The following is a 23,340-nucleotide window of genomic DNA, read 5'->3' as shown; positions in this document are numbered from 1 at the left end:
TTGAAACTCTCCGAATGCGCGAAGGTGGGGAACCTTACGCGGCTCGACCACAGTCGGCAAGGGATCTATCACTAGTAGAATGATAAAAACAATTGGACGAGAGCAAGAAAGGACGCTGGACTCATAGGTTGATACCAAATGTTGCAGACTGGAATAAACGGATGTAGGTAACGTGGGCTATGATTTGACGCAGTTCCTAGGCGAACATGGTGGTTATCGAGGATACCTCCACCGATTTGGCCATAAAGATTCTCTGAACTGCGCGAGGACCCGGAACATGTACTTTTCTATTGCTCAAGGGTCACATCATACAGAATGGAATCCACTTATCAGTGTTAAACATTGTGAAGAACATGGTGAGTTCGACTGAGGTGTGGAAAGCGGTAGAATGAGCAACAAAGAGTATTCACGGAGTGTTCCGCCAGGAGAAGTTTAGAAGAAGAAAATCGAGTAACAGTTAAATACCGATCCAGCCCCACGGCGTAATAGCATAAAGCAGTCCCGCGGGGAGAGTGGATGGAGAAGGAGGTGGTTTTAATGGGTAAAAGTCCCACATAATCAGATGGCAGAAATTAGCAGTAGCTTTTGAAGCTTTCTATCCACCATTAAAAAAAGGTCTGATAGACGGACAGACAGGCTGTAAACTGCTTTTAATAAATTTTCGTGTTACACAAAACCTTAAAGAAACTGTACCACTTCCTGTGATATGTCCAGCTCGTGCTGAAGGTACGGAAAGGAAAACCATCCAGTGAAGGATCTCCACTGTCTTCTCTGTAAAATAGTCCAGAATCACGATTGTAATCATATAACGTCAACGCTCTAACAAAGTTTAAAGCACTGTCAATCAGCCAAGAAAACTGTAGCCTAGATAATTTACGAAAGCTGAGTCAACTTGGCTTTCCTTAATAGTAGAAAAATTTTAACCACTGCGTTTGGAGAGTACAAGTAAAATGAAAGCTTATAAAAATCGATATCTAGAAAATAATTTGGCATTGCCAAAGCGATCCATTAGTTAATATCAAAGATCGGGTAACAGATTTTTAATGAGTTAATATCAACGATGTATATACAACCGCTACCCTACTCAAGCATGATATGGCGAAGAGTGCGAAATATGGTAACCCAAAGATGTTTGCCATCAAATTTGCATGGATACCGGAAGGTGGAATCCAATCATCAGACAAAGAGAACGCATCTTATTCGGAGTCTTCCCCCTTTGACCATCAACTTAGCTACAAGTACTGTCAGAAAGGTAAATATTTTTAGACATGGGGAAATAGGTTCCACTGTGGATCAAACATTTATCAGTAACTTGCTGGTATGCTCCTTGGTATGTCAATGAAGAACACAATGCATCATCATTTACATGGTGCCGAGAATCGTAGGCTTTAACTGAAAGAGCAATAACAGCAGACTGATAATCCAAATGATTTCGGAGATGCTGTTGTGTAATGTGTAAGAAACCGCAATGGGATCGTTTTAAATATAATAGATTCGCTAAGCCAGCTTATATTGTATTTGGAAATCCGGGGAAGCGAATACAATTTTGTAATTCCGTCAAACATCAATGGTGGGTTAGATTGCAAAGATTGTACTCTCAATATTAAGGCACAAACTTTCCGATTGTAGCAGTAGCTAAGGAAGATATCTCATTAGAAATAGAAGATAAAGTTATGGATTCATCGAAAAGAGGGCAAGGCAGCACATTCCCGCTCCGCGCTCCTGATCGAATTCCATACATTCTAGCATATGATAAATAATAAATTTGTGATTTTGAATGTCTAATCAAACCATTACCATCGAAATGAGTAAAACATCCTCAACAAGTTTTAATTTTATTGAGTACTCTAAGTGGTAGTAGTTCAAATAACGCACAAAATGGGTTAGGAAATTAAAACCCCAAACTGTACACCGTCAAGATAAATCGTTTCTTCATAAAACATTGACCATCCAATTGATTTCAACCGGGCAGGTCTGAAAAAGTTATCAGTGAAATTGATCCTTGTTGAGCGTGAATTAATTCTTGCTCTTTGGGTTGAATTATTAAGCGCCTTACTTTGGCAGTCGCTACTTTCCAGGAGCACTTTTCCGAAGTTTCCTTCACATAATAATTATATGTATGTGTGTATCTATAAATTAGACAATGTATTGATCTAGTTAAGCAATTTTATCGGGATTATCGCAAAGCCCAAGTTTTCTGCTTAAATCAGACACATCTGTTTGGCGAACCGTGTATAAAAATTTAGCGAGAACAATAAAACTAATTGTGTAACATTATATCCTCTATACTTCTATGATACTCGCTCTTAATCAGGAACATCTAAATGGACTCCGTGTGGACATTTGGTAAACTTCTATAGGCTGTTTGGAATTAATGGAAATAGATATAACCGCCTTCAGCAATCCGGAAGATACAAACATCGATTTTTCTTTCAACCACTCAGGAGGTAAACATAAACAAAGGAATGTTCCGAGGACAAAAACAAGTAAACAAACTTTGAACAGCTAATATACTAATACAAAATACACACCTTGAAAGCTTGCCGAAATTTGTTGCTCATAATATTATATAACAATGGATTTATACACGTCGATAAATAATATAAAACACCCGATACGTATGTCATTATCGTGTACAACTGTATCACAAGCGGATCCTTAGGATCAGTTCCGTAGACAGCAATTAAACGTTGAGCGTGGAATGGTGCCCAACAGATGAAAAATGCAATTACCACTGCCACTGTAATGGAAAGAAAGATATTATTCAATTATGCGTAAAGTAATGATAAAGATAGAAAACATTATGACCGTTAAAATCATACAATGAAAACTGTGTTTCAATTATGTTTTTTCCTCTTAAATTCTGAAACAAATTTTTGGCCAGGAGAATCCGTGGCACGAATTGGCTGAGCATCAATCTACTGTCCTTTCAGTCTTGCGCCCTGGGTTCGAATTCCAGTACTCTATATACCTTTATATAATACAATATTTGGCTATCCCAGTACTATATATTTGCGAAGCGTTGAGTATGGTGATTCGAAGCTTAAGTACAGCATCGTTGAAGTGAAATCGGAAAAAAAATTGTATAAGAATACGAAATGAAAATTATGAGGTTGCGATGCTTAAACGACCATCCTGAGTAGCCAAAGACGACTTAGGGGGAAGAGCTATCCCAAAACCTAAAAGAAATTGGCTAAGTGATCGTAAAGGTCTGCCCGCAAATACTGAAGCTCCATCAGAGCCCTCGGTCAACACATGTTTGCATGCCTTTGAGCTAGCCAGGCTCGGGAATGTAGGGGGTATTTTGAGCGCTTCGACTCCTCGCGTGTCCGTTTTACACATATTTACGAGCACTGTTAGATACTGACGCCCAACTGATGTCGCAGATCCAACGTACGGTGTACCATCTAAAGTAACATTCTCATCTGAGCAGGACATACACTAGGCAGAAAAAGTGTGCGTATACTCAGTAGTATGATACTTTTCCTTAATAAAACAAAAAAATTAAGCTAATTTTTGTGGCGAATTTATTATCCAAACATTACAAATAGTTCCGTAGTTTTAGTGTATTTAATTCACTAAGTTATAAGTCTTACAAAAACCAGGTTATAAAGCCAAAAATTAAAAGAATCGCAATAATTCAGTAGAAAAAGTCTGCGTACAGTAAACAAATATTTAAAAAAAATTATATTTGAATAAATATGAAAACCAAATCAGTAGCTTGTAGGATACCCTTTTCTTTTTATGACCTCTTTTAATCTTTTCGGCATAGAAGATACAAGTTTAGATGTTTCTTCAACACTTATTTTATTCCATTCTTCTTGTAATACATTTTTCAGCATATCCTTTGAAGTTATATCGTATTGGCGAATTCTGCGTTCTAATAAATCCCACAGATGTTCTATGGGATTTAAATCTGGCGATTGTGGGGGTGTGTGTAACTGTTTGGGAACATTATATAATAGCCGCAGCTTATTAACCTCAGCCGTATGCTTAGGGTCGTTGTCATGCATAAAATAAAATTCGTCACCCAGGCGTAAATTTTCAGCACTTTGTTTTAAATTACGTTTTAAAATATTTAGGTAGTCATATTTGTCCATGGTAGACTCTATAAATTGCAGATTTCCTACGCCACCACTTGCCATACACCCCCAAATCATTATTCCGCCACCACCATGCTTTACCGTTGGCATCAAATTTTCTTTATTCAATGCTATACATGCTTTTCTCCATACTATTTTTCTTCCTTTTATTCCAAAAATGCAGTATTTACTTTCATCTGAGAAAAGCACATTTTCCCAGAATTCATTTGATTGGTTTACGTACTTATTCGCAAATTTTATTCGTTTTCGCCTATTGGTTAATGAAATAAATGGTTTCTTACGTGCAACTCGTCCATGGTAACCAGCTCTCTTGAGTATTTTCCGTGCAGTATCAGCACAAATTTTTTTGTTGAACTTAAGTTCAATATCTTTCGCGATTTCTGGTGCAGTTATTCGTGGATTCTTTTTCACCGAACCTATAATACTTCGCCTTTCCCTAATCGACAACTTCGATGGGCGACCAGTTCGTGGCTTCGATGTTATTATTCCCGTCGATTTAAAGTTGTTAACTACCCTTTGAACAGATGAATGTCGCCTTCCTACTATCCTGGCTATTTCGCGGAAACTTTTTCCTTCTTCCCATAATTTTATTATAACTTTTCTTTCACTTACACAAATCTCTTTTCGCTTCAATTCCATAATAACAATTATACACACAAAATAACGAAAAAACGTCCTTATTTTTCACACTTCAAACACAGCCATAAACCAATAACTCACAATCAATTTACTCCAAATGGCAAGGATTTATAGTATTTCGGGGAATCACCTAATTATGTGGCTGTACGCAGACTTTTTCTACTGAACATTTGTGACTTTTCTTATTTCCCTTTTTTTATTTCAGTTTCCTTGAATTCTAATTTCGTAAAAGTGGCCTTATCAAAGCAACAAGACCACAAGCAATATGCAAACAATAAAATGTTTTTAAAAAACTAATTTATTCGTGTGTTTTACTAACGAATAACCAGGAACTGCTTAGTGTACGCACATTTTTTCTAGCGTGTGTATATACGCAAATATTACTACTTACATTTCTATTAGGCGAATAAATTAAATAAATAAATTAATTCGCGCCAAGCTAGGTTGTAACCAACTTCATGACGAACCGCTGTCGTCAGACTTCAGAGTTTAGTATATGTCATTTCTTTGCTGTGTACAATTTTTTTTTCTTCAAACATGCCAAGTTTTGTCCTAACGAGCCATCATTAGCGGGATTCTTTACTTTTTTGCTTTAACTAGCAAGTGCACATGCTCCATCCCAACAAACATGTAAGTATTGGTGACGCTTTAAAAATGGTGATTTTGAAAGCGTCGAATTATCACCGGGAATGAAAAGTGGATTCGTGATCAACCCATGCTTGTATGCAAGGTTTTGATGAATCACTTTAAATACAGCGTTGGGCCTGGTGGTGTATTACCCCGGTGCCATAACAGTGCAGCAGAAATGAGATGTTCCAACGTTTCTAATGACGAACCACACATTCTGCACTGGTCGTTCTCCACCTGTTCTTTCATGATGAGCTTTTTATATGCTCGGGTAGCGACCATGCCGTCTTGAATGGCACACATGAACCCCTCCGTCTCAGCAAAGAGCGCCATCTATTCGATAAATGACTGCCAAAGACAATTCACGTGTTTGCCGTGCATTGCCTTCGACTTTCATTCATCGATCCGCTCTTGGTCTGACTCAGAGGATTAAAAGATCGATCCTTCAAGATGAGTGGAGTCAGACCACAGTCTGCGTTACAGGCAGCGCATGCAGGGGACTCGCCCGTTCTTTGCTGTAAAAATCAGCGGGCAGCGAGTCGACTTGGCGATGAGGTCGTTCCGCCACGTCAAACACGCCCTACCTCCGAAGTCACAAAGGAGGCTCATCCGCTCCACAGCAGAGTTTGGCTGGTGCATTTGAAATTCCAGATTGGTCGTCGTCTACGGCAATATTCCGAATGTATTAGCCAATGAAGGGATGCATATGCATAATGCGCTTATTTTATTCTTCCCCGAGAGATGCGATTTCAGCACCAGCTTTAGACGTCGCAGGACTTCGGGCAGCAGAGCATCCTTCAGATCACCAACTCAAGCATGGACTCCTTTTAAAATTCCTAGGTATTTGTGAAGGTCTGCCTCGGTCGCTATGTCCGGAAATGCGCTTCGTGATGACCTTTGAGGATGGCTTGCATTCGATACTTACCTAATTCTAATTCCATCCGAATACCACGCCTGAACATATCAACTTTTCGCAACAGACTTCTGACCATCTTAGAAGTCAGTACCAGCATACAACTTGATGGCATCTAAGTACATCAAGTGTGTTAGTTTGCACTTAGCATGTAGGCCATACTTTATTGTAAAACCATGCCCTCAAGCATCATTCAGTAGCCATGGAAGGGGGTTCAGTGCCATGCAAAACCAGCGGGGGCTCCCCGGAACATGCCCTACCGTATAAGAATGGGCTCTGAGGTGTTGGCAGCCTCACATGAATGCACTGATAAGGTAGTATGCCACCCTTCCATGACTGTCGCCAAAAACTTTTGATCAATGCGATACAGATGAAGGTCATCGATCAGATAAGCTATGCGGAACGCTGTTGATCCAACTAGGCAGTCCTTCTGCCATTCGGACAGAATGTTGTTGGTCTCGAAATGCGCATTGACACTTCCACTAATAATGGACGTTATGAATTTGTAGAGGGTTGATAAGCAAGTAATCGGTATTGTGTCTGCGGGGTCCTGCACTGTGCAATTTTTACGGATAACGTAAGTAATCCCCGCAGTGAGGAAGGGTGGAAATTCCTCCGACCGACTCATGACCTTATTTATACTATGTGTCAACCGACTGTGTACGCTGGTAAATTTCTTATACCAGAAATTCTGCACCCGATCCAGACTTGGGTCCCTCCAGATCTTCGAGCTGTTTATGGCTCGTCGAACTTCCTCTTCGGTAATATCCGCAAAATTTATGCCAGGTGTATTGGCATGGCGGGTGCCTTCGGCGGTGGTCCACTCAGCATGCTGGGCGGGTAACCCCGTCTACTGTCTGGAAGCTTTGTTGGGAATCGTTGAGTGATCTGAAATTCTCTCCTGATTCCTTGCGTAAGTTGCATGGTGTACACGTCTGGAATGACTTTCGCCATATCGTCGTCACCAACTGCATATGACAGAAAATTTCTGATTTAGTGTGTCCAGAATTTCTACTACGGATGTCTCACTGGGGATGGCATAGTTCCTGCGAGCCCTCTGCACTTTCACCCTTCTGCTGGGCATAGCCAGTGCTGATTTGAATCAGCCTAGCAATGTCGTGTCTTAGTGAGTGCCGCTGACGTTCCAGATGAATTTTGTATGATGAATTTTTTCGGTCACTCAAACCAATAACGTGACAGCGAATCTTCTCACCGTGACAGCCGCAACTGCACCTCTCACGTGACAGTGGCAACTGCACCTCTCACGTGACAGACGCAACTGCACCTCTCACATGACAGCCGCAACTGCACCACAATACACGAGTGATTATAGTTGCAGTAGCAACATATCAGCATACAGCAGAGACGCAATCTCATCATTGATCTGAGATAGAATTCTCGGAGTTGTTGAAGATGCATAGAGCCTGGGAATACCTGGTCTATGCAAAGAATTCATTTCCGAGAATTCTACACATGCTCTTTGGAATTCGTCTCGAAACTCAGCCAAAACCTCAGCTGGACGGGGAGTAGAGTACTGAAACTGATGCCTGCAATGCAGCGTCAAGTTGTTGATGCCGCCGCCTCTGCCCCGTCGGCTCTTGATCACCAGTTAATGACCTTAGTTCGAACACACTCCCTGATTATGGCCGAGATTGTGTCGCTGCGAATTATAAAGCGCTACTGCTCTGCGACTCGGGGCATAGTCATGTGCGCAAATTGCGGGAAACGCTCGACGAATCTCTGGTGCAACAAGGGGCGGTATGGTGTTGTACCCGCCTTCGCTGTTATTTCGTAGTAGGAGCGGATGATGAAGAGGTTCATTTCCTCAGTGCACTTCATCCGCTGCCAACGCAATCTCATCGAACCTACCGAATATCCCAAAAGACGTGGAGGACACGTAGGAAATGTTAATTAAACTGGTATGTGCTACCTTAGCCGCTATACGGCCCAGACATTGCTCCTTCAGATTAATATCAGCAAAAAACCCATAGGCAGCCAGGCATTGCAAAAAAAAATATACTCTACTGTACTCCCCACACGCCAGCCATTAAATGAGAGAAGAATAATCGCTATGTAATAGCAGCAAACATCAAAGGGGTGCTCAGGCAAATCTGGTTGAATGAACTAGATCGTGTTTATCAAAGAATACCTCGGCACTTCAGTCAGTCATTGAGCAATATTAATTAAATATGGATACCTACGGTAAGGCAAGCGGATCTTTGTTAGTTGTTAATTCCTGAAGCAGTTGAAGCAGAGAAATTAGAGGAATTCCTGAAACAACAATCAGAGCTACGTAAGCCACTAAAGAGAAGCGGATTCCACTTATGTAAGGGGACATCACATCTTACTGATCCATCCATTGACAAGGCTATGGTCGAAAAACTTTGGTCAACAAACTTTGCTTGGGATGATCCATTAAAAGATGCAGTTATCACGAATTGGCTCGCTGTGCGGAACCAAGTCCCATCACTACATAACTTTCGTATTACACATTGAGAAGGATATTGCCGCACCAAATTAATTAGAGCTCCTTGGATTTTGTGGTAGTCATCGAAAGTTTAAGCAGGTGCTATCTACAGTAGAGTGCAGTTGACAGTATCGTCCGCTCCAAAGCACAGTGGATACGGCGTTTGGAACTGTGTGGTGCAGTTCTATTAGTCAAACATGATTTGGATAAGTGAAGGCACATTTATGTTTTTCAACTGAGAACACATTTAACTCAATTAAAACATTTTTCTTTTGTTGTTTTTAATTAACTTAAACTAAAACTATAAAACAAAATTTAAAGAGTTTTTCATTGCTCGAATTTTCACTTCCTTCAATTGTTTTTTTCAAAACTTTTTTTAAAATCAATTGCTACTACAATTGCTACTCCGTGTGAAGTATTTCCGCTCTTTCTAATCGGCGGCGTGGTAAGTTGTGCTCTCTTCCAGTGCGCCCGGTATCTCTCCACCACAGCGCAGCCTTGTTTAGATAGGTACTGGACGCACTAAGGTTTGGTTGAGACGAGGATGACGCTGATAGTTGGTTGTTGATTGGTTATGGAACAATCGATGGTGCTTACGCGACTATAAAATAATTTTCTGGAGCAAAATATTGAGCTGTAATTATTTGTTCTGAATGCGAACTTAATCTATATGGAAACATACACCAGCTCAGCAGGGCTGGCAGCATATTCTACGCGGACGGCTGTACAGAAGCCAAGTAGAACGAAAGGCAAGACCTGCGACCATGACAGCTCGTCGCACATCATAATTACTGCTTTTAACGTCCGATTCCAACGTTTTAGCATCCCATTGGAGTGCGGACGGTATGCAGTTGATCGCTGACGTTTGAATCCCAGGAGCTTTCCGAGCTCCGAGAAGAGTAGATTCAAATTGAATTCCCTGGTCTGCGGTGATGACGGCGGGAACACCAAATATCTTCGCGTGCTACAGGGATTTGATGGTAAGCTTTCGTGCGATCGAAAGTCGAGCAATCACGACTCTTTGCCAAATAATGCGCAAACTCTTGGATGAGTGGAATGGGGTATTGGTGCGGATTCGTCTTGGAATTTAGGCACCTAAAATCTCCATATGGTTGCCATCGCCATTGGACCAAATGGAGTGGAGATGACCAACTACTATTGGAAGGTCTGGATATATCCTGCTTAAGTAGTTATTCATACTCTTTCCGGCGAGCTTCTGGGGTGGTAGAGGACACACCTTGAAGAAGAATGAGGAACTGGTAGTGCTGTTTTGGTGCTGGACACTATTCTTAACTGGTTGAAACTACATTTGATAGTAACGTTTGATATTTTTGGGACAAATGATGCAAAGAGTCCCTTTCTTTGGGCAGGTTGTTATTTTCCCTGGCGATTGAAGAGAGGTTGAGGGTCTATCAGCAGCCGATAGTGACATAGGAAGTCTGCGCCTAATATTGGGACACTGATGTCAGCCAAAATGAAGCGCCACGAAAAGATCTTACGTCTACTTGCCTGTAGCAGTAAATTACAATACCGTGGAGTTTACTGCCGCTAATTTTATCTGCTGGAAAAATAGTTTATTGGGTCTTGAGACGGGGAGCACCGGAATTTCCCCGCCTGTATATACTTGATAATTGCTTGATAATTGTACCTACTAAAGGGGTTGTATATTGTAAGGCGACGTGTTGATGCACTTCGGGTAGACGTCGCTAACACATTCAGTTTAATTTTGTTATTTTTAATTAACGTAAACTATAACTATCAAACTAAATTTAAAGAATCCCAAGAGAGGAGTTCTTCATTCCTCGAATTCTCACTTCTCACTGCTTCAATTATTTTTTTCAAAACCTTTTTAAAAATTGATTGAGTCGGCAAGGCCTACTTCACACGACAACGATTACTCCGTGTGAAGTAGTCCCACCCTTTCTAGTCATTCTCGTCATAGGTTGCTCTCTCTTTCAGTGCGCCTGGTATCGCTCCGCCACACCTGGATGGAGTGATGTGAAAGGTATTTAATGAACTGACTCCTCACACTACAATGACCTGTAGCCAAGTGGAAGAATTGCGTTGCAAATCAGCATGTAAGCATTATTTAACAAAGCACATCTATTAACAACTTAAATAATACTGCAAGGAAGGAAAATCAAGCTGACCTTGCTATAAGACGCGAAGTCCTTCAGAGACCCGTATGGTAGATATCCCAAACCAATAACGATGCCACACTATAGGCGCTGAGGGGATATTAGCAAGCGAGGCTACCCTTAAAGATTACATAATAGTGTTTAAATATATGACTACATTATGGCTGTAATATTGGAAAATACAATATACTCCAACTATCTTCGCTAATAATTTGAAGACTTTTCACGTCACCATTAACAGCTCCAGTAAATATGTAAATCTCATCCAAGGAGCATTACAATTGAACAAAGGAATTTGATCCACTACCAGACCCGAAGAGAAAAGCCGGGGATTCCAAGGAGTTCCCAATTCTCCAAGTTACAAGTCTAATTGATTTTCAGAATGTACGGTTTATTTTTTTTACTTCATAATGTTTCAGAAAGGTCCAAGCGTAGAGATTCCATAAATAAAATAAACAGTAATACCGGAAATATCAAGAATGTACTGCAAGACATCTTTACAATATTGAAATCTTTAGCTGATGACTTTTTTGCCCAGCTGGTTGATAGTTTGGATGATCCATAATAATGGAAAATTTAATGCAAATATTGTTGCTATTAGCACTAAATTTACATTACAATTACAACAGATTTTCAATGTAGAATTACTTCACATGACATAGTACACTGAAAATATATAGTGCGCAATTGAATTTTCACCAATATGGACTTACAATAAGTATCATATTTATATCAAAAACTCGGATAACTTTTTTCCAAAAGCTGTGAGTTGACAGCGCCCAATTTGTTTTCTTTGCGAAGGAAAAATAAATAGACTCAAATGAAAAGTAAATAAAAGATTTCCACTACTAGATATCTATCAAGAAAATTGATAGAATGATGTTTGTTATGTTTGTTTTCCTTCTTGGTAAGGCATTTAATTTATTTAGCATCTTAAATGAAAGAAAGGATGTCTACTCAGTCCCATAATTGGGTCGGGTTTTGAATCTCTCAAGGCTACAACATCTAATTCAGGGGTTCGGGATAATTTGGATGGTTAACCTTACCTTTACTAAGCAGAGCACGTTATGTGAACCTTGACAATAATTTCAAATATAAATACGAGTATGTACTGTATGTTATTGTAGAGAAGTTATCCAGCTGGAAACTCTTTGTTGAATTGCCTCAACACCTGTGAAGGGGGGAATTTCCAGAAGGAAGCCTTTAATAGAAAAGGAATAAAATAAAAAGGGTCAGTTGCTACAGATTTTCCTGCTTAAAAGTACGAAACCGTGAAATGGATTCATTCAGTTGCCTTACCTACATATAGACAGATTGTTGGTAATGGTGTTTGTTATTTCAGATACATTTTTCAAGGCTAGCTGTGAATTGATCTCTAAATCGATTTCCAATGGACAGAAAACGGGAAGAAAATAGAAAAGTTTAGAGTCAATTCGGTAGATATCCGATAAATTTGAAAAATGGATGGAATTAAAGGAAACAATTTTGGGACGAAATGCCGAATGTGTATATAATCTACGGAAACCCTCTTGATGACTGGTTATGCATCCATGTCTAAATCGGCTTTGAATGGGCACAATACAGAAAATAGAGAAAAAACTTAAATGAAATTGAGAATTCAGTAAACATTCGATAAATTTGAAAAATAGATAGAATTAGAGAAAATTTAGGGACGAAGAACCAAATGCCCACATAATCTAACGAAACCCTACTTATTTATTGCTTTACTTTGCTATTATGGGCTGTTATGATTCACATATTTATGAAATTCGATATAATGTAATCCCAATGGTTTTTTTTTGCTATTCAAAATTGATGGTCGAAATTATTCAAGGCGACGATATTTTTTCCGCTTGAGGTCTAATTCCTTTATATCTTCCCTAGATTCTTCATACATATATATATTTAGACTAGATTCAAGGTAGAACGATTTCTCAAATATCTCCTAATTTATAAAAATATATAAAGCTAAACCTTCGTCTAGCCGAAAAATATTTGCATAGATGGTGGAAAAATATCTGTACGTACGTTCTATCAAAGTCGTAAGACAAGTTTTCAGAATGTTTACTTTGTTACTCCTCCTGTCACTTTATAATTTATTTTTCAATGACGAGGAGCTATGGATAATAGATTTTTTTTAAATTTGCAATTTCGTGATGGCGGTATGACGACTGAGATCGTTGAGTGTGGGTCTTTTAATTTCGTCGTCCTGGATTCGAATCCCGGTTGATCATGGTTATTCATATTCTCCTTATGTTCTTATTCTTCCGTTTGATACTTCACACTTACCCAGCAATTAGGGTGAGTCTCATTGAAATCTTAAGACGTACTTGAATGGTAAACACACTTAGTGGTTGGACACACGTAAAACCTACGACAGTCACCAGCTCCTCCACCGGTTGACATAATATCAAAACATTTTAACTCAGCAATTCATACTTTTAACGTAAGCAAAAGTCATTCATGCTTTCACTATTTCCTGATAAGTGGCAACATTAAGGTAATGAATAACCAAATACCTTTCCAGTTCTGGAATTAGCAAGAACGACTTCAGCATAGCAAACTGGCAACTCAAAAACGATCCCTCAAATTCTGGCCGTCAGCTCCTATTCCGGTATAATCAAACAATATAAAATGAGAATAATACTATGCATTTCGTCAGAACATTGAAGCAGTGTGGTGAACTCGTATTGATATGTCCCCTCAATTCCGGTAATCTCACCTCAGAGGACATACTCCACTACAAGAAAGCCCTGCGGTTGACATCATTTAGAAAAAGATACCGCACGAGATACTCCATACTGAAGAGCGAAATCAGTGATTTCTACATTTAGATTCCTGAAAGGATATTCACCGTGTACAATACCCACATCTCAATAACCTCGCTGTACTACACTCAAAACACCGGTCAACCTTGACGCTTCAGCAACCACCTTTCGCAAAGGGACTGGCTGATTTTGTCCCATAAATCAACTCCATCATCGTGGAAATGCTCACTCCGCCTATTAACTAGAGTCGAAATAAAAAGTACACCAGACAAATCCCGGCAGCCATTAGCTTATTACTGTCCTCTCTGATGACCTATTGCTGAATGTAAAGTATGTCTAAGCCACACGAGTCTCAGAAACAAAAAGAAAACGAACTATTTCCGCCGCATAACTACAGGACCATTTCCATCATCAACCTGAGAACGAACCAGCAAATTAAATTGACGAATGACGTTACCCCAGGTTTATATAATAGTTCGCCAATTGAGTAGGTCATTCTCTTGGCCATGCTTTCCTATTTCTGAAAAGCGATATAGAATATAGAAAGGTACCTAAACTATTCTGTTTTCTTGACGTGATAAAAAGTTTTCTTATTTTCAGCAAAGCTTATTTAAGGCTTCTTAGATGGGCGGTTCAGTGACAGGTGTCCTTTGCATACACCAACCCAGCTGGAATCTTACAATCCTATTTTCGCTATTCAAGGCTTACATAAGGACACCAATGACAACGGACTGTGGATTATTTAATTAGCACTGTCACAGGAAATGGTTGTAGAAAGTACCGGGTTTGCGCGGAAAGCGGTCAACAAATAAAGGTGAGCCCCTCCAGACGGGACTACTTTCAACCAAATTAACCACGTGTTGATCCAACGCCGCTACCTTTCAACAGTGATGAATGTCAGAACATATAGGTGAGCTAATATAGACTCGGATCACTGTCTCGTTGGCATAGTGATTCGAGCTCGAATAATAACCCCACCTAGAATCTCCTATGACCATGAGTTAACACAGAAGCCATCTATATCACATCCCCCCAACTAAAATTAATGAATGAAATGGAGTCGGAAACCCGTGATCCAAATTTTGTAATCGACGAAAGAAGACCTCCAATGGATCACATCCTCATTCGATGCCTCTCCTGGCTGTGGCCTGGCTTAGAATTTTTGTAGTCTTTCAGTTTTCGTTGTGTGTCGTTGAAATGCACTGAATTAAGGATGCATAGAATTTTGTTAATGACGTGAGAAGGCCAGCAATATCCGAAAGGACTCCCCCACCCAAAGTTTCTTAGTCTGGCTAGCACACAGGCATGTAAGTGCATGCCGGTGAGACTGCTTACAGTTGATTAAAGTCACCCGGATGATTATTCAGCTTCAGTCCACCTCCACTTTTATTGCAAATGGCGCCCAACGTGGGACACAAACATTTGGCAGATTGATATCCTAACATTTGTTAGTTTCCAACCAAGGACACATGTAAAATTTAGCCTTTCCTGGCTTCCAACATCGCTTTGATATGTCGAATAGAATTATATCAGTTTTTCAACTCAGTTCTGGGCTAGATTCCACATTCACTAAATTTCATTTGAGCCTCATTCTCATTTCAATTTGTAGAGTAGATATTTCTATTCTATTTCGAATGTTGTTAATTTCGTATCAACTTAATGGCGGATCGGACCAAATGGAGAGCAACTTAGGACTTAGGATGTCAGGCTACTTCCTTAGAAAAGATAACCGGTGTTCAGATTTTGAGTGACAGCAAAACAGTTCTACTCTGACCCGGTATATTATTATTCCCGAACGTTGTTGCATTACTTAATTGTTAATTTACAGTCTAGCTGTTTCTGGATTTGAGATTATAAGTTGAGGACATTCATCCTTATATCCGAGGCTCCCAGCTTATCCATTTTTCCGGACTGACGATCTTTCCCGAGGGCGGTAATTGCCATAAGTAACATAAGGAACCATCGCTAATCAGGAAGCTATCCCCGAATTTTCCCGATTCACCTCGACTATTTCATTCATTTCATTCATTCATACTATCTTTTACATTTAGTTAGTATTTCCCCACCAGCCTCTTCAGAAGGCGCTCGATAGGGACTGGGGACTTCATACGGGCTACCATTTTCTTCTAATGTAGCAGCGGTAGATGATTTTACCTAAAATCAACACTAAGTATTAAGCAATTAGGATCGCGGAATCTTGCTTATCGCTGGTAGTGTATGGGAAATATTACGGGGTGGATAACTTCGGGTATGTTTGAAGAACGGGGTACTTATGGTTTGATCCAGGTTATTCGAGTATCCCCGGGCCACCAGCTCTATTTTGTTCAGACTCACTCGGAAACCGTAATGCAAGAGGTGATCATTTTATTATTAGGTTGTTGCACATGAAATGGCCGATTTGGTACTAAAATTTGAAACGACTGTAAAGCTTACAAAAATTTATTTAATTAATCAAAATAGGTGCCAGTCGCTTCAAAAGACTTCTCCCAGAGATACAAAAGCATGTACGCCAGTGTCGTAAAAGTCCAATTTTCGCGTGATGATAAACTTGTCAAAGGCAATTTTGATGACCTCTTCATTTAAATGCTTAAAAAAAGTGGTAGTCGGTCCTCATACTGCAATTCGTTCAACTTTTGAACCGTGATTCTAGATACATGAGGTCGTGCATTGTCGTGAAGGAGTGTCACATCATCTCTGTTGACTAATCTCGGCCGTTGAATACACAATTTTTGTTGCATTTCCTCGAGTTGGGCACAGTATTTCTGTGCATTTATCGTTACTCCAGGTGTCAAAAAAGAATAGTAGACAACTCCAACTGTAGACCACCAAATCGTCACCATTACCTTCTTCGGATGGAGGCTTGGTTTCGGTATATGCTTCGGAAGCTCATCAGCATCTAGCCATTGTACTGAACGGCGACGATTGTCGTATAATATCCACTTTTTATCACATATCACAATTCTGTGCAAAAAGGGATCGCATCTGTTGCGGGATAGTAAAGAACTGCAAATTTTAATTTGGAGTGCCGTGTTTTGTTCCCTGAAGGCATGCGAAACCCGTTTGTCGAGCTTTTTTACCTTTCCAAGTTGTTGCAAGAGCCGGGAAACTGTCGGATAGTGTACGCCCAGCTTCTCCGCAATGTCTCTCACAGACTGACGTGTGTCGGATTCGACTAACAAACGCAGCTCGTCGTTGTCAATCGATGGTCCTGGATGTCCACGTGGCTCACTTTGAAGGTTTACGTCGCCTGACTGGAATTTTTCGAATCACCGCCGTGCAGTTCATTCGCTTACCGTTTTAGCTCCGAATGCGCTGTTAATGTTCTTGGTCACCTCCGCTGCTTTATGACCGAGTTTGAGCTCATACAGAAAAAGTAAAGGTGAAACAGCGCCTGATGAGTTGCCTCTGCCCTGAACGAAACCGTCAGTCAACATTTTTGTTTTATTCACTTTTAAAAATAAAGTCATCATTAAATTTACGTTCATTTAAAATTTCCTCAGCTGAAAAGTTACGGTGTACGGTGGGCCGGATTTAACTCATCGTGAGATAAACAGAGGACGTGAGAGTGGACATAAAAGACTAACAGACAATGAACGGATTCTACTAAAGTTTTGTTTTACGCAATCTAATATTGTTCTTAACAACGACAATATTGTTCTTCAACTGAGCAAGGATTCATTTTGCTGTCAGTCTACATGATTTTCTATAGCTGGTCGTTGTATGCATTGTCCACTAATCTTCTTTCGTTTACCAGATAAATATTATGTCATTATCGTTGATACGGTCGAAGCCATAATAGAACCTGAGGACATCTCGTTATCAATTCTCTGTTAAAAGCTTTGTTACAGAGAGGAATGTCCAGTTCACTCCTCGGGTTATAAGCAGCTTACAAGTACACTAACGACCACCTTTCTTTGTGAGAATTACACGGTCAACAAACTCCGTGGATCAAGTGTTCTGCACGTACTATTACAAATGTGCCTGACGGCAGTTTCTGAAGCAATTACATGGCTCGTTATACCAATCTGTTAAATTATCTCCCGTAATGAAGCTTTTATTTTTTCACCTTCTCTGCATTGTTTATTTGTTATGTCAATACAACATTGCAGTAGAATTTTAGGACAAAAGTTGCGTCCACCGAAAATGTATTTGAGAAAGGAGGATGGAAAATAGAACTGAAGATAAACATCAACGGGCTACTCTCTGCGATGATGGACGGTATATTGAAGGGTCGAGACATTTTCTTTCTTCTAGTGGCAATTTCTCTGATGAGAACGGCTTGGTTACTCATTTTCAGGCTAATGAATTTCTATCACCCTCAGGTGCTTTTCAACACAAGCAATGATTTGTATGGATGAATTCTCAGCGTCTCTCTTTACATAGTTAATATTACGATATCCAAGGAAAACTGAACAAAATTTCCAACCCTCTTTTGATTCGACAAGGAGGTTGGTCTTAGAACTTCACAATTTTGTTGAAAAGGTTTCAGTTCTAGCAAGGTTATATTTATAAAATTATTTGTTACCAGCTAAGAATGTTTAAAGTTTTCCTTTGACCCATCTATTTTGCGCGCCCAACCCTTTTCAAAATCGACACTTTGACGTATCTATCATACTTGAGAAGCTTAAAATGAATCTTTGTTTTTATCCAGCATACCATTACAAGACTCTGTTGACCTCCGCCTCTTTTAAGGACATTTTTATGGCAACCTTCAAATTTCAGGGTCATTATCAAAAATTGAAATGTATATATCAAGGGAACCTTCACCCAAAAAGCTCATAACAAAATCTTATTTCAAGACTAGCATTAAATTCTCTTCGGTCCATTGAAGGCATTTGACCCTAATGGAGCAAAACAAATTGATTGCAAGGAACTCTGTTTCCTAATCACATCCGCCCGGAAATCTCTAGCGAATGACTAAACCCAATCAGACTCGAATTGAAAGTTGAATCCCGTCATAAATCTTCCTAAGTCGAAAATGAAATCACGCGTCATGTTACAGATTCGTTTCTTTTTGGTACGTGTGGCCAGGAAAAGGATATTTTAGCGGGAAGCCATCAGTGTATTTCGTATTCGCTTCACAGTAGTTGAAGCGTAGTGTGGAGTGGAGAATTTCTTTGCATATGACATAATGGATTTTCTAGGGAATATTCAAGTGGGAAACTTTTTAAGTGAATGGGGCTCTTTTGAAAGAATCAAAGCGTGCTCAATGCACGCGAATATACTTGACAGAAGTAGTAATCATCAGATATAAATATACGTGTTTGGCTGGATACAATGAGTATTGAAATGAAATAATGGGAATTTGGGTATAAGTACATACGCTTAATCTATAAGCCTCGAATAAGATATAAATTTTCTGCGAATATAGAATGATGGATGGATAGCCTTCGAAGCAGAACCTCTAACAAACCTAGAAAGCTAAGACAACTAAGACAGCATTTGCTTTTGATATACCAGAAATTCAGAATCCAGATAGCCATGCTATCCAGAATTAACATTTTCCTGTCATGTCGGTATTTTATGGTGAAGTTTATGAATTAATTACATGGGTCCGTATAACATTCAATAAAGAGAAAACTCCACCAAGCAGAACGTTCAAGGACAACGTTTGTCCTGAATACAGGTTCAAATTCTTTTGTGCTATTCTAGAGGCGCCTAAAGATACCAGGGAATCTGTAGAAAAGTAACCTTATTGACCCGTTTAATAATAAATTGTAGAAGAGTATTTCGCAGAAACGTAAAGCAACATTGAAAAAATCAAAAATGACTGACGGTTTCGTCCAGGGCAGAGGCAACTCATCAGACATCAGATGATAAAAGGGAGCGTTTTTCCACCTATTGGCACTTTCGGTCACGCTGCTCCCAGGGCAGAGGTGAGGCAGCGTCTGATGAGTTGCCTCTGCCCTGGACGAAACCGTCAGTCATTTTTGATTTTTTCAATTTTTAATGCTTGGGGTGTTACGCTCCAAACTAGGGATCCATGGACTAAAAAACGTGGGAGTAAGTTGCTCCTCATTTAGTCCGGTCCACCATCATGTGGATGGGGACCTAGGATCCCGCAGATCCTAAACAACAACCTAGTAAAGCAACATACCTGTGGTAGCTTGAAATGCTGGGTCTATAATGGCATATTGATCCTCAAGCAATAGGTTAAGGCTGCAATCATTACGGTTATGCTGGGTAGTTTAGGGAAGAGGAACGCTATATTCTGGAGAGTGAAATGTTTTAGACATATAAGACACATAATTGCCCAGAACCATCATTTTAAGGCTTAGTTTTATTTCAATGACTTTTATCCTGCCACGGTATCTTAATTGGAATGCAACTTACAGGCACGTGTTCAGAACACTCAACTTGTTCAGATTATGATTCTCAGCGGTCTACGTAGTACACTAGGAGGGGAATTGATTTATCACGATCTAAAGTCAATAGGTGAATGCGTTTACGCACAGAGTGTTGGACTCTCGCAACAGCACGCTGATGGACTACCAACTAACACTTCCTGCGCTCCCGTCTTTGGGAGCCTTCAAGTCAGGTCATTCCTTTCACCAGCGGGAGGGGAGGGGAGGAAGGGAGTTGTTGTTAGTTCAGGGAACTCCTTACCGTCCGACCCTCGCCGGTCGAGTTCAATCTTCTTCATAATAAGAAGAGCCCGAACATAATGCGCAATACGATTGCAGCGGCCAGCGCTCTTCAGCATCTCTCTGACAATGTTATCTGGAGAGAGCTCCCCTGCGTCTGCATAAAGTTGCTGGCGGAGGCCGTCCACCTCTCGCAAGAGAAAAAGATGTGTTCAGCGTCGTCCGCCACTCCATTGCAGAAGACACAATCAGGAGATCGCGCCTTCCCAATCCTGTGCAAGTAAGACTGAAAGCCTCCACGCCCACTTAGAAGTTGGGTAAGGAAATAATCAATCTCACCGTGCATTCTGTTCAACCATGGGTCTAATTTGTCGATGAGCCGCGCAGTCTACTTCCCCCTTGGCTCATTTTGACCCCCGCCTCTGCACTTGAGCGAGGCGTCTACGATGCACCTCCTTGCCAAGGGCATTAGCCCATACCTCCGCACCATAGAGAAGAACGGACTGCGTTGCTCCCATGAGGAGACTTCTTCTAGTTGATATAGGGCCTCCGACATTCGCCATTAGCCGACTCAAGGCCGCGACTCCAGCTGCAGCCCTGTCCGCTGCTGCTTTGAGTTGCTCGAAGAAGCTCATCTTCGAGTCGAGCATTAAACCAAGGTATTCAATCGCTGGTCTTGACTCTATAGTCAACTCGCCGATCGATATGACACGCAGGGTCGGAATTCTCCTTCTGGTCAGGATGACTACTTCGGTTTTTTCCAGCACCAGCGAGATTTGAACCGCGACCTTCCGTACGACAGCCTTGTGCTCTAACTACTCAGCTATCCAGTTTATTGCTGCTTATCTTAGCAGCGACTAAAAGCGACAGAAATTTGTAGGCTAGCCACCGAGGCGTAAACTACGCCCACAATAGGAGCTGACTCCACGACGAAGACCTATGGCCTATCGAAAACTGCTTGCTATTGGTTTCTCGATGGGCGCACGCTCCTCGGCAATGGTATCGAGGGTCCTCAGAATGTATCCTTTCTCCTCCTTGAGCGAGAATTCCAACGATATAAGCTGAACATTCTAGGCGTAAGCGAAGTAAGATGTGCTAAGATGTGCTTTGAACTCTGATAGCAGACGTGTGTCCGGTGTCGGGTTGTATCTGACTGCTATCCAAAAACTACTGAACTGGGAGCCAGTTTTTGATGAGATTCTAACAGCAACGTTTCGGCCTAGGTTAAGGAGCATTACGATTGTATACTGATAAGGACCAACCGCAACTTCCGATATAGTGGAGAAGGCTTCTTTAAGGTGACATTGTGATTGCAATGGATGATCTGAATGCCAAGGTGAGCTCTGACAACAACTCGCTCAGACATCTGATGGGGAAATACGGTGTTAATGAACATAACAATAATGGTGGGAGGTTTATGTTTTTCTGCAGCTTCCACCGCCTTGCTATTGATGGCACATTGTTCGAGCACAGAACCTGTACAAGCGATTATCGTTAACATCGACTTCGAAAGGGATGACCATATAATGGTTGGATTCCTTCACTTGGGTGTTTCGTCCGCCACTTCTCCCAGGGTTGGAGAACTACGAACCTCCAAGTTTCACAACGACCGTTCGTCTAATCCAGATATTAATCAATATTTGGGGAGCTATCTTTCTGTTTGCAACGCATTTTACTGTCCAAAAACATGCCGAGGTCACTGATATGAATAACTCTATTCAGTTCGACATTATTAAGCTAATAATAATTATTATTTATTGTATTTTTCCGGGAAAAGCTTATCACCTGGCACTTTTCTACATTAAGATGTAAATTATTATCATTGTACCATTGTTCAAGGGATTGGGGCTTAGATTGAAGAAATTGTGTGTGGGTACCACCCACAGGCAAGGTAGGGTTTTAAGTCGTCAGTATAAAAAAGATGGGGAATATCCGATAATAATAGTGACAGGCCAGATATGAATATATTGAAGAGAAGGGGAACCAAATGGCTACCCTGTGGAACTCCCAGAAGATACGAAGACACTATTAGGTATGTGACCTTGATGTTTGACAAATTGAATACGATGAAGAAGATAACAATGAAGTCAATCAAGAACTGGACCGGATATACCAAATTTATATAATTTGTTAATTAATATTTGATGGTCGGCCCTGTCAAAAGCCTTATCAAAATCCGTATAGATTGTATCTATTTGATATCCCTTTCACGTTTCACAGAGGACATCAGAAACAAGGATTATGAGGTTCGAAGTAGTCGATCTGCCCCTTCGAAACCCGTATTATTGTATGATGAGAAGACCGACGACACTGAGCGTGACTTTATTACAAACCAATTTCTGGAAAAGTTTGGGGATTGCTGACAAAATAGCGATTCCCCGATAGTTGTCGAGTGATCGCTTATCACCGGTTTTATGAGTAGTGTGAGATGCGAGCATTTCCATCCGGGAAGATACCTTGTTAAAAATCATATGCAAAGGAATCAATAGTTGGTCAACACATTACAGTATTAGATCAGAGCCGGGTCCTTTATTACTACTTAGCTCTCGTATACCCTGAGCGATGCCCTCCCAAGTAAGTACTAATTCTTTAATAAGGGGAGTTGTACTATCAGTCAGAGGTGTAGAGAGAGAGAGAGGGAGAGTTCGGGGTTTTAGTTTGGGAGTATGCGTTTTGGAAATGGTCTGCAAATTAGTTGCGAATTTCGTGTGGGCAAGAGGAGAGAATGGTTGCTCTGGACATGGAAGCAGCAGTTTGTTGCTTCGTTACGTTTCTTTATGCTGACGAATTTCTTCCTTGGTGGACTCCATTTTTGACGAGCTATAACTTGAGACTGCAACGTACGATCGCAACGCTGTCAAAGAGACACTTGTAGCACAGTCTTCAAATGGCCGTATAGTATGACCCGATGCGATAAGTACAACACAAGATATGTTTAAGTGTCGCCATCTATTGACAGAATATGGCATTTCTTATTCTCCAACCCAATATTTTCCCTCTCATGCGGCTGCAGTTTTGATAGAGGAATCTAGGTGCATTGAGGGGCAACTTGTTCTTAGGAATAATATTTTTTTCTAGTCTTTACGTGATTTTGGGGGGTG

General features: G+C 40.6%; 1 protein-coding gene across 3 annotated transcripts in view; it reads right to left on the bottom strand.

The window, feature by feature from the left end:
• LOC119652468 (pyrokinin-1 receptor) overlaps window positions 1-23,340 on the bottom strand; it is a 513,354-nt gene that overhangs the window by 65,526 nt on the left and 424,488 nt on the right. For all 3 annotated transcript variants that reach the window (XM_038056634.1, XM_038056635.1, XM_038056636.1), the window contains one exon: window positions 2,532-2,740. In XM_038056634.1, the coding sequence (XP_037912562.1) occupies window positions 2,532-2,740 (209 nt within the window). The remainder of the gene's footprint in view (window positions 1-2,531; window positions 2,741-23,340) is intronic.

This window comes from Hermetia illucens, chromosome 3, assembly GCF_905115235.1.
Source record: "Hermetia illucens chromosome 3, iHerIll2.2.curated.20191125, whole genome shotgun sequence".
Classification (NCBI taxonomy): Eukaryota; Metazoa; Arthropoda; class Insecta; order Diptera; family Stratiomyidae; genus Hermetia; species Hermetia illucens.
This window is presented reverse-complemented; position numbering and strand designations above follow the sequence as displayed.